The sequence below is a fragment of the Macaca nemestrina genome, chromosome 15 (assembly GCF_043159975.1).
Source record: "Macaca nemestrina isolate mMacNem1 chromosome 15, mMacNem.hap1, whole genome shotgun sequence".
NCBI lineage: Eukaryota > Metazoa > Chordata > Mammalia > Primates > Cercopithecidae > Macaca > Macaca nemestrina.
In genome coordinates this window covers 30,469,871-30,484,518 of record NC_092139.1, presented here as the reverse complement: position 1 = coordinate 30,484,518, position 14,648 = coordinate 30,469,871, and the positions used below count along the sequence as shown (strand labels likewise).

Sequence of the window (14,648 nt, the reverse complement as noted above, 5' to 3'; positions counted from 1 at the left end):
GAAAACTATTTGCATTAGTATGTGGGTATGTGTGAGAGAGAGAGAGACGGAGAGCACAAGCATGGGAGAGTGAGATAGCCAGCAAATGATTATAATAAAGTAGAGAGACAAAGACTAGAAAGCAGGGAAACTTTTGTTTTCTGCCATGACTGATAATCATTTGGTTCAACATATGTATTAAATACTTCTGAGATTAAATCCCAGAGTGCTCCAGAAATTGTAAAGATTGGCTACATCTGTGCAATCAAGAGGCTCACAGGGCGAGTTAAACAAGTAAAAACTAGTAAGACAAAATGAAAACCTGACGGAGCCATACGTAAATATGGAAATACCCTGGAAGCATGGAGGTGGAAATAATTTCACTTCTTAGCATTAAAGAAGCCTTCAATCAAAGAGACGGGGAACGGTTGTCTCTCAAGAAGTAGAATTTAATGGGTATAAAAGGAAAAAGTATCATTCTGAGTAGAGGGAGCAGCATGTTTAGAGGAATGAAAGTACATGGCCCATGTGAGGAACATCATATAACTAAGGGTGACTAGAATATAGAGCTTTGGTAAGATTTGTTTTAGTAGGAGGCTGGAAGGGTAAGTTACAGCTGCATACAAAGCAAGGTAAAATGCCCCATAAGAGTTTAAACTTCATTTTGCAGGCAATAAAGAATCATTTAAGTAATGACATGATCACATCTATTTTAGGAAAATAATTCTGGTGACTGTGAGGAGTTGGATTGGAGAAGTGACAGTAAAAACAGTTGTTTAGAGGCCTCTCATAGTAGCCCAAGTGTCAGATGAGACACACGTTTTTCTGGTCCTTTTTCTTCCAGTTTATGATGTATAGTTTTTTATTTTTTTGTTTGATTTACTATGGGACTTTAGTTTTCAGGAAGTAGTATATTGATTTATTTTATATTTGTAATATTATGACTATAACACAAGGTTTTGTTCAATCTAGACTTTGAGATTGGAATACTGAAATAATTTTTCCTGTTCAGGTTTTGCAATGTGACCCTTGGGCAAAAATTTAAATTCCACAGAGCTTGTGTCTTTTTTTTTTTTTTTTTTGAGACGGAGTTTCATTCTTATCACCTAGGCTGGAGTGCAATGGCGTGATCTCCGCTCACTACAACCTTTGCCTCCCGGGTTCCAGTGATTCTCCTGCCTCAGCCTCCTGAGTAGCTGGGATTGCAGGCGCCTGCCACCACGTCTGGCTAATTTTTGTATTTTTAGTAGAGACAGGGTTTCACTGTTTGCCAAGCTGGTCTTGAACTCCTGACTTCAGGTGATCCTTTTGCCCCAGCCTCCCAAAGTGCTGGGATTACAAGCATGAGCCACTACGTTCAGCTGCTTCTCTTTTTATCTGTAAAAATTAGGACAGTAATACCTGTTTCGCAGAATAGTTGTGAATCTTGAAATTACATTTATGTGCAGGCACATGGTAAATACTAACAATTGCTGCCCCCCGCCCCCACCCCCCATGTAAAGTTTGCTAGGCTGGGCCTGGTGATTCATGCCTGTAATTCTACCACTTTGGTAGGCCTAGGTGAGTAGATCTCTTGAGCCCAGGAGTACAAAACCAACCTGGGCAACTTGGCAAAACCTTGTCTCTACCAGAAAAAATACAAAAATTTACTGGATGTGGTTCCACGCACCTGTAGTACCAGCCACTTGGGAGACTGAGGTGGGAGGATGGCTTGAGCCCAGGAAGTAGAGGTGATTGCAGTGACCTGAGATTGCGCCAGTATACTCCAGCCTGGGTGACAGAACCAGGCCCTGTCTAAAAAAAAAAAAGTTTCAGTGGGGTTTGGTAGGATTATGTAGCAAAATTGCTTTCACAAATTTGAATCCAGTTGGGCACAGTGGCTCATGCCTGTAATCCCAACACTTTAAGAGGCAGAGGCAGAGGCAGGTGGATCACCTCAGAAATTTGACAGTAGCCTGACCAACATGGTGAAACCCCGTCTCTACTAAAAATGCAAAAATTAGCTGGGTGTGGTGATGGGTGCCCGTAACCCCAGCTGCTTGGGAGGCTGAGGCAGGAGAATCGCTTGAACTCGGGAGGCAGAGGTTGCAATGAGCTCAGATTGCGCCGTTGCACTCCAGCCTGGGCAACAAGAGTGAAACTCCATCTCAAAAAAAAAATTTGAATCCTAGAAAGCCCCAATAGGGGCAGATCATTTCTTTCCTTTCAGCCCTGCATTGCTCTTTGTTCTAGGTTTAATCAGTTTCAGAGTGCCACAAGAGGCCCTGAAATATAATGAGTGTATGTATAATTGTTTGGGCTATTTCACCTTTTCTTAGACCAGAAATGTATTAAAAGTGGAAATTTTATGTTTTTCTGTATAATCCTGTGATTAAATTTGGCTCTATATTAAGCACTAGAGCTTTAATAATACTTTTTTTTTTTTTTTTTTTTTAATAGAGATGAGGTTTCACTATGTTGTCCACACTGGTCTTAGACTCCTGGGCTCAAGCGATCCTCCCTTCTGGGTCTCCCAAAGTGCTGGTATTATGTGCCTGGCCTATTACATTTTAATCAGAGATAGCTCTGGTCCCCACTTGAATATATTTTTATTGTGAAAAAGACTTTCTATTTCATGTTTCCACTTAGATGTCTCGGCATCTCAAAGAACTTTTTTTTTGGAGACACAGTTTTGCTCTGTTGCCCAGGCTGGATTGCAGTGGTGCAATCACAGCTCACTGCAGCCTTGACCTCCCAGGCTCAAGCGATCGTCCTGCCTCAGCCTCCCCAGCAGCTGGAACTACAGGTGATGCCATCATGCCTGGCTAATTTTTAAAATTATCTTTTGTAGAGATGGTGGTCTCACTGTGTTGACCAGGCTTTGTTCAAACTCTTGGGCCACAAGTGATCTTCCTGCCTCAGCCTCCCAAAGTGCTGGGATTACAAGTGTGAACCACAATGCTTGATCTTGTCTGTTTGTCTAGCCTTCTCTTGCAACTCTTCTTTTTCTTTAGTCAGTCATTCTGCAGCTGGCTTGAATGCCAGCAAAAAGGCACATAAGCCTAAAAGGATGAAAGTATTTGATATATGTAAAGTCAGAGTTTCAGGGCCACCACCTGGGACTGTGCCCACTTGGATTCCCAGACTTTGGACTATATATTAAGCTTCTTAAGTAGCTACTATATAAATTCCTCTGACAACTCCATGGGTTCCTTAACTTTGATGAGCAGTGGCATTCTCTGAACTTTGCTGCTGGAGTAGATAACCTGGGTGGTGGAGTACTTCCTTGGTTGTAATTTACCTCATCTGTGCTCCCTCAACTCATGAGGGAGCAATGAGTTGCCACCTGTGGAAATCATGGGGTGCTCTGCTATATTTCTACTTGTTATACCCTCTAAGGGGCTTGGACAAAGCTATTTTATGGCAAAGGTAACTAAAGGGTGAAGGCTAAGGAGTTTGTATCTCAAGATGCACAACATAGGAAGCTCTTGCTTAGATAATATGAGATGTTTAAAAAAAAATCTTAGTTTGTAATTCTTATTCTTCCTTTGGCTTTCCACCAGAATAAAATCCAAATTATTATTATTATTATTATTATTATTATTTTTGATACATAGTCTTACTCTGTTGCCCAGGCTGGAGTGCAGTGGCATAATCTTGGCTCACTACAACCTCCACCCCCCGGGTTCAAGCAATTCTCCTGAGTGATTGGGATTACAGGTGCCTGCCACCACACCTGGCTAAGTTTTGAATTTTTTTAGTAGAGACAGGGTTTCGCCATGTTGGCCAGGCTGGTCTTAAACTCCTGACCTCAGGTGATCCACCCACCTCAACGTCCCAAAGTGCTGGGATTACAGACGTGCGCCACTGCGCCCAGCTGCAAATTCTTTATCTTGGCTTGCAAAGCTCCCATACAAAGCTTATCTCCCTTCATTTACCATTCTTTCCTGTGCTTGCTATACTTTCCCTCAGATATGCCATACTCATTTGCCTCTGTCTGGAATGCTTTCTTATTCCCACCTCTAGTCTTCACATGGCTGGCTCCTTGTCATTTGGATGGTTGCTTAACAGTCTTCTCAGAAGCCTTCCTTACTACCAAGTCATGTTTTGTCACATCAGCCTGTTTTTCATCATAAATACTTGAATTAGAATATAATCTCCTTGAAAGCCAGATCCTTTACTGTTAATTGCTTTAGAGACAGAGTTTAGAGCAGTATCTGACACATGGTAGGCATTCAGATGTTTGTTGACCATGTTTGTCAATGCATACATTTTGTTTGTTTTGAGATATGGTCTCACTGTGCTGCCCAGGCAGGTCTTAAACACCTAGGCTCAAGCAGTCCTCCTGCCTCAGCCACCTGAGTAGCTGAGATTACAGGTGCAAGCCACCCTGCCCAGCCTTATGTGTGCTTTTTAAATTTTTCTTCCTGTCGCCCAAGCTGGAGTGCAGTGGCACAATCATAGCTCATTGAAGCCTTGACCTCCTGGACTCAAGTGATTCTCCTACCTCAGCCTCCCAAGTAGCTAGGACTATTGGCACATGCCACTATGCCCAGCTAATTTTTTTTATTTTTAGGAGAGATGAAGGCTCGCTATATTTTCCAGATTGGTCTTGAACTACTGAGCTTAGGCAATCCTCTTGCCTCGGCCTCCCAAAGTTCTGAGATTACAGGCGTAAGCCACTGCACCTGGCCCATATGTGTACTTTTTAATTGATCTGAGTTCTGGACTTTTGATAACATGGAATTCTACTGATGGGAGTTTGGGTTGATGGTATGGGGAACCTCTATATTTCTTTACTAGGATGGGAGAAGTACAAAGGTTATGAGGGAATAAAATTGGTAAGTATTTTAGAGCAAAACTGCTTCTTGAATAAATATAGTAAATCTGCCTAATTATGAAGTTAAATCGATTTCATAAGTGAATTAACATCTCATCTATTGAAATATTTTTCATTTCTTTTACATAGTCATCTCAGCAAAACTTAAGGAAAATAAGAAGAATTGGTTTGGACCAAGTCCTTATGTAGAGGTCACAGTAGATGGACAGTCAAAGAAGACAGAAAAATGCAACAACACAAACAGTCCTAAGTGGAAGCAACCCCTTACAGTGTAAGTTTGGAAGTATTTTTCTATAGTACGTTTTGTTTAGTAGATGATTGGAAATACAATTTAAAAAAATGTTTCTCACTTTGGTTTTTTTTTTTTTTTGAGACGGAGTCTTGCTCTGTCACCCAGGCTAGAGTGCAGTGGCGTGATCTCGGCTCATTGCCAGCTCTGCCTCCTGGGTTCACGCCATTCTCCTGCCTCAGCCTCCTGAGTAGCTGGGACTACAGGCGCCCGACACCACGCCCGGTTAATTTTTTTGTATTTTTAGTAGAGCCGGGGGTTTCACCGTGTTAGCCAGGATGGTCTCGATCTCCTGACCTCATGATCCACCTGCCTCAGCCTCCCAAAGTGCTGGGATTACAGGCGTGAGCCACCGTGCCCGGCCTGGTTTTTGTTTTTTTTCTTCCTCCTTTCTCTCCTTTTTTTCCCCCCTCCCTTTTCCTAGGATTCCTTCTGGTCTGCTTTTTTGTTTCTCTTTAAATAGCTGTTTTTATAGTCATTCCCTTTCTTTACCTTCTCTAGTTTAGTTGGTGATGATATTGCTCTTGTCACTGAACAATAACTGAAAAGAGCCCATGGTCATAGACCTAAAAAGATTTCTGGCAGCCCTTTTATTAACTTTGGGTTGAATTAAGGGATTATGAGTACCCCCCTCTGTTTTTTAACTTAATTTTTAAAAATAGTATTTTAATTAGTTTTTTCTTTGTTTTGTTTTGAGATAGTGTCTCACTCTGTCACCCAAACTGGAGTATAGTGGTGCTATCATAGCTCACAGCAGCCTTGAACTCCTGGCCTCAGGAGATCCTCCTGCCTCAGCCTCCCAAGTAGCTGAGACCACAGGCATGCATCACTGTGCCTGGCCAGTTTTTTAGTATTTTAAATTATGGTGCCAGTTATACTATACTTATTTATTTTTTGAATGACATGGGATCTTGCTGTGTTGTCCAGAGTGCCCTCAACCTCCCTGGCTCAAGCAGTCTTCCCATCTCAGCCTCTTGCTCCAGTAGCTGGGACTACTACTATACATTTTATTCTACAACTTTCTTTTTATACTTAACACTAATATCATGGTGATCTCTCTACCTGAGTACATATGGATCTTGCATCCCTTATATAGCTTTATAATATTCCTTAATATGGGTGGACTATATTTTAATAGTTCTGTATTGATTAGTTGGCTCCTAATGTTGTGTTATTAGGCAGTGTTGCAGATACATCCATGTGCATATATCTTTGTATGTTGGTGTTTATATCTGTAGTATAGATTCATAGAAGTAGGATATAGCTCAGTTTTAACACAAAGCCCCAAATGTTGGCATTATAATCTAAGATATTGACACCCATTAAAGGTTAATTTTAATTTTTAAAATTAAAATAGAAGAAAACACATGGAGCCGGGTGTGGTGGCTCACACCTGTAATCCCAACTCTTTGGGAGACTGAATCAGGAGGATTCTGTGAGGCCAGGAGTTCAAAGGGACAGTTTGCTATGATTGCTCCTGTGAATTGCCACTGAACTCTAGCCTGGGCAATGTAGCAAGACCCCGTCTCTACAAAAAGAAAACAAAAAGGAAGAAAAAGAATGATTTGGCCAGGTATGGTGGGTCACTCCTGTAATCCCAGTAGTTTGGGAGGCCAAGGCGGGAGGATCACCTGAGGTCAGGAGTTTGAGACCAACCTGACTAACATGGTGAAACCCAGTCTTTACTAAAAATACAGAAATTAGCTGGGCGTGGTGGTGGGTGCCTGTTATCCCAGCTACTCGGAAGGCTGAGACAGGAGAATTGCTTGAACCTGGTAGGCAGAGGTTGCAGGTTGCAGTGAACTGAGATTGCGCCATTGCATTCCAGCCGGGGTGACGAGTAAAACCCTGTCTCAAAAAAGAGAAAAAAAAGAAGAATTTATGGGAGATCATCTGGAGGCCCATATCATTCCAGTGTTCCTCATCTGTGTTTATTTCAGCATAAATGTTTCTTATTTAGGCTTTCTGTTTTTAATTAATGGCCCATCGTAGATTGAGTCGAAATGAAACAATGTATTAATAAAAATTTCAAAAAAACACATGAGGCTGGGAATGATTGCACATGTTTGTAATCCCAGCTACTTGGGAGGATAAGGTGGGAGGATAAGGTGCTTTAGCCCAGGAGGAGTTAAGAGATTAACCAGGGCAAAGTAGCGAGTTCCCATCTCATATATATTTTTTCCTTTACCAAGTGAAATCTATAAAAGGTCACAGCCTCCATAATGGCTAGAGATGTTCGGTTGAATTAGATGGTCACCTAATTTCCTCCAACTGATTCGAGTGCTTACTTGATATGCACTCGGAGGCTCTTAAGCTGTTAATGTCATGAACTCCTTAGTGATTTAAAAGTTAAGAAAAAAGAAACTGTCTTTGTAGTTCTGTGTGGTAGTGCTGTTTTTGATCACAGACATTTGGGGAACTTAAATTCAAGTTCTTTTCCTGATTTTTTTTTTTTTTTTTTTTTTTTTTTTTTTGTTGAGACGGAGTCTCGCTCTGTCGCCTGGGCTGGAGTGCAGTGGCCGGATCTCAGCTCACTGCAAGCTCCGCCTCCCGGGTTTACGCCATTCTCCTGCCTCAGCCTCCCGTGTAGCTGGGACTACAGGCGCCCGCCACCTCGCCCGGCTAATTTTTTGTATTTTTAGTAGAGACGGGGTTTCACCGTGTTAGCCAGGATGGTCTCGATCTCCTGACCTCGTGATCCGCCCGTCTCGACCTCCCAAAGTGCTAGGATTACAGGCTTGAGCCACGGCGCCCGGCCCTTTTCCTGAATTTTTAAGTTGCAGCAAATTGGCCTGGAATTTTATCACTTCCATTGTTGTGTAGCAGGCTTTCCAGACTGCTGTTGAGAATTGAATTGAAACAATTAAGACTGGTCATCTTTGACAGTGTACTTTGTATGCCTTTTTCTTCCATATTAAAAATAGTAAAGTTAAATTTATTTGCCTTTTATTTCATCCCCGTTATGATTTCTTTTTTTTTTTTTTTTTGAGACGGAGTCTCGCTCTGTCGCCCAGGCTGGAGTGCAGTGGCCGGATCTCAGCTCACTGCAAGCTCCGCCTCCCGGGTTCCCGCCATTCTCCTGCCTCAGCCTCCCGAGTAGCTGGGACTACAGGCGCCGCCACCTCGCCCGGCTAGTTTTTTGTAGTTTTAGTAGAGACGGGGTTTCACTGTGTTCGCCAGGATGGTCTCGATCTCCTGACTTCGTGATCCACCCGTCTCGGCCTCCCAAAGTGCTGGGATTACAGGCTTGAGCCACCGCGCCCGGCCCCCGTTATGATTTCTGAACTGACTAATACAGAATTTTTTTTTTCCCACTCTCACCCAGGCTGGGGTGCAGTGGTGCCATCTCTGCTCACTGCAACCTCTGCCTCCCAGGTTCAAGCAAGTCTCCTGCCTCAGCCTCCTGAGTAGCTGGGATTACAGGCATGCGCCACCACTCCCAGCTAATTTTTTTGTAATTATAGTAGAGACGGGGTTTCACCATATTGGCCAGCTGGTCTCAAGCTCCTGACGTAAAATAATCCTCCCACCTCAGCCTCCCTAAGTGCTGGGATTACAGGCGTGAGCCACTGCGCCTGGCCGAGAAATATTTTCCTAATATGATATATAGTATGAGCTCTCTTGAAAGTAGCATATGAGAATTTTGAAGAGAATGAATACATTGTACCCCCTAAGAAGAAGAGCAATGTGGAATTTTTAGTTTGTTTAATCTACCCATTGCTGTTGAAATGGTGGTGGTAATAGGTACAGGTAGACTTCAAAGGAGGAAAGTGTTTCTTTGTCCCCTCAAACTTGATCACATTAGAGAGAATGAGATATAGAGAAATTCAAACATTTCTGGAATTTGTCTTTGTATCATTGAACCATAGGACTGTGGTAGATTATATAGTGCTCCTAGCTTTCTGATGCTTGACTCTAACATTGATTGTATATGTATTGCAAATTCAAATTTCCCAGTTTACTTTGGAAATACCATTATAGAGAGTATTCTTTATTGGCATTTAGTAAGGTATGAGTGAGTTCATATTCGATAGTTGGACTGGGCAACTTGCCTCTAGCAGTGTGAAACTTGGTGTATGTAATGTAATCTTCAAATCATTATGTAGCTGACTTGAGGAACTTTTTAATATAAAGTTTAATGTCAAGATTTTATTCAAATTACCGTTCTGCTACTTACTGGCTGTGTGACCTTAGGCAGTTTGCTTTATATCTGAATGTCAGTTTCTGTATCTGAAGAAGGAAGTGATAATTCCCATCTCATAGGGTTACTGTAAAGATAAAATAACCTCAAGCTCTGTAAACTACTGACATAAGGATTTAATTTGTAAAGTTACTCTTCTGTACTACTAAAGTAAAACTAGTTTTCCAATAGTTTGTTGCAGGATAAGCAGTTTCACTTTTGTTGACAATATGTGATGAATTTACTTCTATAGTTCAATCACAAGTGAAAATGACCATGTAAGCATGTAGCATTCAGATAATTTTCATAAGATTACTGAACATAGGCCAATATTGATTGTATAGTAAACTGTAAGGGGTGCAGTGAGAAGACTTTAGACTTTAAAACTGAATTGTAATTTATTTAGGATCTCATTGTCATATTCAATACAAATAATATTTTTTCCGCTTTTTTCACTTTTAGTATCGTTACCCCTGTGAGTAAATTACATTTTCGTGTGTGGAGTCACCAGACACTGAAATCTGATGTTTTGTTGGGAACTGCTGCATTAGATATTTATGAAACATTAAAGTCAAACAATATGAAACGTATGTATGTAAGACTGATAGAAATTGCACTTAGCTGTTTGTTTTTCTGGAATAAATTTGTGTGCCAAGCATGCATAATGACTCATGTTCACTCATACTTTTAAGTTTTACTTGTTATAGGATGAACAGATAGAAGAATTTTACAGTGTTGAAAGTATTCTGAGTAACCTTGGTTTGGCCATTCATTTTGAATTCAGTATTTTTAGTAAATATTTATTTACTTAGTAAATAGGTATCAGTAAAGTAATACATAGTTAATTGTGGAAAAACTAAAATATAGAGCAGAGATGAAAGAAAAAATAAAAATCCCACTTCAGAGACAAATCCAATGAATATTTTTACAGATTTCCTTTTCAAATGGTTTTTTTTGGGAGGGACATGGGGAGACAAGGACACACTCTGTTTCCCAGGCTGGAGTGTGGTGGCTATTTACAGGTGCAGTTGCAGCACAGTGTAGTCTTGAACTCCTGGCTTCAAGTGATTATCCTGCCTCAGCCTCCTGAGACTGAGACTAGGCGGGTACCACCGCATTCGGCTTTAATTAAATGCTTATTTTTTAAAATGTCCTCATTTTATGTGGTTGTGGTTTATAAAATATGGAAATATGTGTAGCTTGTTTTAATTAATATATAATTATGTATTAATAAAACACATTTTTTCTACCCCTCAACTATCTAAAACATACTTCTAAGAATTTTCTCAAGCCAGGCGCGGTGGCTCACGCCTGTAATCCCAGCACTTTGGGAGGCCGAGACGGGTGGATCACGAGGTCAGGAGATCGAGACCATCCTGGCTAACACGGTGAAACCCCGTCTCTACTAAAAAGTACAAAAAACTAGCCAGGCGAGGTGGCGAACGCCTGTAGTCCCAGCTACTTGGGAGGCTGAGGCGGGAGAATGGTGTGAACCCGGGAGGCAGAGTTTGCAGTGAGCCGAGATCCGGCCACTGCACTCCAGTCTGGGCGACAGAGCGAGACTCCGTCTCAAAAAAAAAAAAAAAAAGAATTTTCTCATTTAGGGCTTATTAGATATAATTTATCCTTAAATTATGTTTTTACTCAATTTAATTCAGGTATGTATTGCTAAATAATCTTTATTCTTATGCTGACCCATTTTATACTATAGTCTTACAAGGATGGAATGAAAATAATAAACGATGGACATACTATTTTACATCATGGATATGAAACATTAACAAATTTTGTCCTTTTTAAAAGATACAGTGTTTTGGTGTCAAAAGTACTCAAACCTTGGGTGAAACAAAGTTAAACAATTTATATGCACATATAGTTATATTTTCTTGGACATCACATATTTAACAGTTAATTTTTAACAGTTAAGATGCCTTAACTGGGGGAAAAAAAGTGACCATTTTTTCTGTAACTTTATTTTCTTCCAGTTGAAGAAGTAGTTGTGACTTTGCAGCTTGGAGGTGACAGAGAGCCAACAGAGACAGTAGGAGACTTATCAATTTGTCTTGATGGGCTACAGTTAGAGTCTGAAGTTGTTACCAATGGTGAAACTACATGTTCAGAAAGTAAGTGACCACTTTTTTAAGGTCTTTAATGATCCTTCTTAAATAAAACAGCCATTGTAGTATGCTGTATGTAATTATTTTGATTTTTTTTTTCAGATTAATAAAATGTTTTTTTCTGGCTGGTGTGGTGGCTCACGCCTCTAATCCCAGCACTTTGGGAGGCTGAGGCAGGAAGATTGCTTGAGCTTTGAGGTTGAGGCTGCTCTGAGCTGTAATCACATCACTGCAGTCCAGCCTAGGTGACAGAGTGAGACCTTGTTTCTTTAAAAAAAAAAAAAAAAAAGAAACGATTTTTTTTTCTTTTTTAAAAACAGACATTGATCACTTTAAACATTTTCTTTTTAGTTTAATCTACCCATTGCTGTTGAAATGGTGGTGGTAATAGGTACAGGTAGACTTCAAAGTAGGAAAGTGTTTCTTTTTCCTCTCAAACTTGATCACATTAGAGAGAATGAGATATATTCGTATTTCTATGAATAAAAGCATGTATATTTTTACATAAGTTGAAAAATTAGCCAAATAGAAGTTGAATCACATTTGGCTCTATGAGTAATGAGTTGATTAATACAGTATTTATTCTATAGGCCCACTATGGCAGTTCATATGGGTTAGATGCCACACTGCCAACTGTGCCAATGGCAGACAAATTTATTGTCTGTAGCAGTGTGTGGCTGAGTTTAAATATGAATTTAAAACTTTTTTTTTTGGTACAGAGTCTTGCTCTGTCACCCAGGCTGGAGTACAAGTGGCATGATCTCACTGCAAGCTCCGCCTCCTGAGTTCACGCCATTCTCCCGCCTCAGCCTCCCAGCAGCTGGGACTACAGATGCCCGCCACCACGCCCGGCTAATTTTTTTGTATTTTTAGTAGAGACAGGGTTTCACCGTGTTAGCCAGGATGGTCTCGATCTCCTGACCTCGTGATCCACCTGCCTTGGCCTCCCAAAGTGCTGGGATTACAGGTGTGAGCCAAGGTGCCCGGCCTTTTTTTTTTTTTTTTTTTTTTTTTTTTTTTTTAAAGACAAGAGTTTTGCTCTTGTTGTCCAGGGTGGAGTGCAATCTCGGCCCACCGCAACCTCCACCTCCTGGATTCAAGTGATTCTCCTGTCTCAGTCTCCCGAGTAGCTGGGATTACAGGCATGTGCCACCACGCCCAGCTAAATTTTTTTTTTTTTTTTTTTTTTAGTAGAGAATGGGGTTTTTCCATGTTGATCAGGCTAGTCTCGAACTCTTGACCTCAGGTGATCCGCCCACCTCAGCCTTCCAAAGTGCTGGGATTACAGGCGTGAGCCACTGCATCCGACCTCTAAATCCTTCTTAACACTGGACCACACAGCCATTACAAGCTGAAATCCATTTACCATTCCCCTTCTGCTTCTGTAGGCTACACTTGCAGGGATACCTTTTGACAATACTAATTCATTATACGTGCGTTAGTAAATCTTACAATCTCTGATTTAGGGGTGTGTGTTAAAGAAAAATAAACTGTGTGGCACCTTAGTGGCTACACAGCTAGCATATTTAATAAAACTTTTTCCTGCTGTTTTTCCCATCAGCTATTTCCATCACTTCCTAATGTGCTAAGTGTATTTTCACTTGAAACATAGATTTTAGAGGCCTGAAGACAATGAAAGAGCAGATTAATGGATTTCTTGATGAGTTTGACAAAGATCTTTTGGTTTACTTAGAAACTGCATTATGAAACATTTTGCAGCTGTCAGGTGCTATTCTTTTTCTACTTTGTTGAAAGACTTCCTACTTCCTTTTTGACTCATGACTTTTAAAAATAACAGGACAGGCTGGGCGCAGTGGCTCACCCCTTGATCCCAGCGTTTTGGGAGGCTGAGGCAGGAGGGTTGCTTGAGCCCAGGAGTTCAAGACCAGCCTAGGCAACGTAACAAAACTCCGTCTCTGCAAAAAATTCAAAAATTTGCCATGTGTGTGGCATGTGCCTGTAGTCCAGGTATTTGGGAGGCTGAGGTGGGAGGATCACTTGAGCCCAGGACTCAGAGGTTGCAGTGAGCCACGATCACGCCACTGCACTCCAGCCTGGGTGACAGAGTGAGACCCTCTCTCAAAAAAAAAAAAATAAAGTAGCAGGACCTAATTTGTCTTCCAGATTAGTTCTTTGGGGCTAGTGAGGACGGAAAGAAATTTCTGAAATGGTTATACTGATTTGGAGTTAACACTTTGATTATTGTTCACAAGAACTCTCTAATAGTCACATTTTTCTATACATAAATTGGAAGTCTGGAAGATAAAATACAAGTTATATTGTTAAACTGCCTTAAACCTCAGTATTTATAGTGTCCTAAGCTTCGCCCCCCAGAGGTTGAAACTAATGTAAAATATTTAATAATTGCTGGGCGAGGTGGCTCTCGCCTGTAATCCCAGCACTTTGGGAGGCCAAGACGGGCGGATCACGAGTGCAGGAGATTGAGACCATCCCGGCTAACATGGTGAAACCCCGTCTCTACTAAAAATATTAAAAAATTAGCCGGGCGTGGTGGCGGGCACCTGTAGTCCCAGCTACTTGAGAGGCTGAGGCAGGAGAATGACGTGAACCCAGGGGGCGGAGCTTGCAGTGAGCTGAGATCAAGCCACTGCACTCCAGCCTGGGCGACAGCGAGACTCCGACTCAAAAAAAAAAAAGAAGTAGAATATTAACAATATCATTGCATCCACCTGTATTTTTCTTCCTATATCATTCCTTTTCTTTCCTTTAGAGATAATCACTATTCTGAACTTTGAATTTATCATTTCTGTGATCTTTAAAAGTTTTATCCTATGTGTGATATATAAGCAGTACTTGTATGTTTCTCTTGAGCTCTATGAAAATATCAGTGTTGGCCTTTTTATTTATTTTTTTGAGTCGGAGTCTTCCCACTGTCACCCCGGCTCGAGTGCAGTGGCGCGATCTAGGCTCACTGCAACCTCCGCCTTCCGGGTTCAGGCGATTCTCCTGCCTCAGCCTCCGGAGTAGCTGTGATTACAGGCATTTGCCACCACACCCAGCTAATTTTTAGTGTTGCCTTTTTCTTTTTTTGAGACGGAGTCTCACTCTGTCGCCGAGGCTGGAGTGCAATGGCATGATCTCGGCTCACTGTAAGCTCCGCCTTTCCGGTTGGTGCTATTGTCCTGCCTCAGCCTCCTGAGTAGCTGGGACTACGGGCCTTTTAAGATTTCATCATATAATTGTGTCTGTAGGTCATTCACTTTTACTACTGCATAGTAATCTGTTGAATGAATGTACCGGGTT

The 14,648-nt window shown here is 41.3% G+C and overlaps 1 protein-coding gene across 7 annotated transcripts in view; it reads left to right on the top strand.

The window, feature by feature from the left end:
* The window catches only part of LOC105496239 (itchy E3 ubiquitin protein ligase), a 137,496-nt gene that overhangs the window by 40,588 nt on the left and 82,260 nt on the right, over positions 1 to 14,648 (top strand). For 3 of the 7 annotated variants that reach the window (XM_011766437.2, XM_071079474.1, XM_071079475.1), the window contains 3 exons: positions 4,928 to 5,069; positions 9,730 to 9,854; positions 11,253 to 11,390. In XM_011766437.2, the coding sequence (XP_011764739.1) occupies positions 4,928 to 5,069; positions 9,730 to 9,854; positions 11,253 to 11,390 (405 nt within the window). Of the gene's footprint in view, positions 1 to 2,607; positions 2,765 to 4,927; positions 5,070 to 9,729; positions 9,855 to 11,252; positions 11,391 to 14,648 lie in introns of those variants that run through there. The other 4 variants (XM_011766439.3, XM_071079476.1, XM_071079473.1 and 1 more) reach the window with 3 other exon arrangements.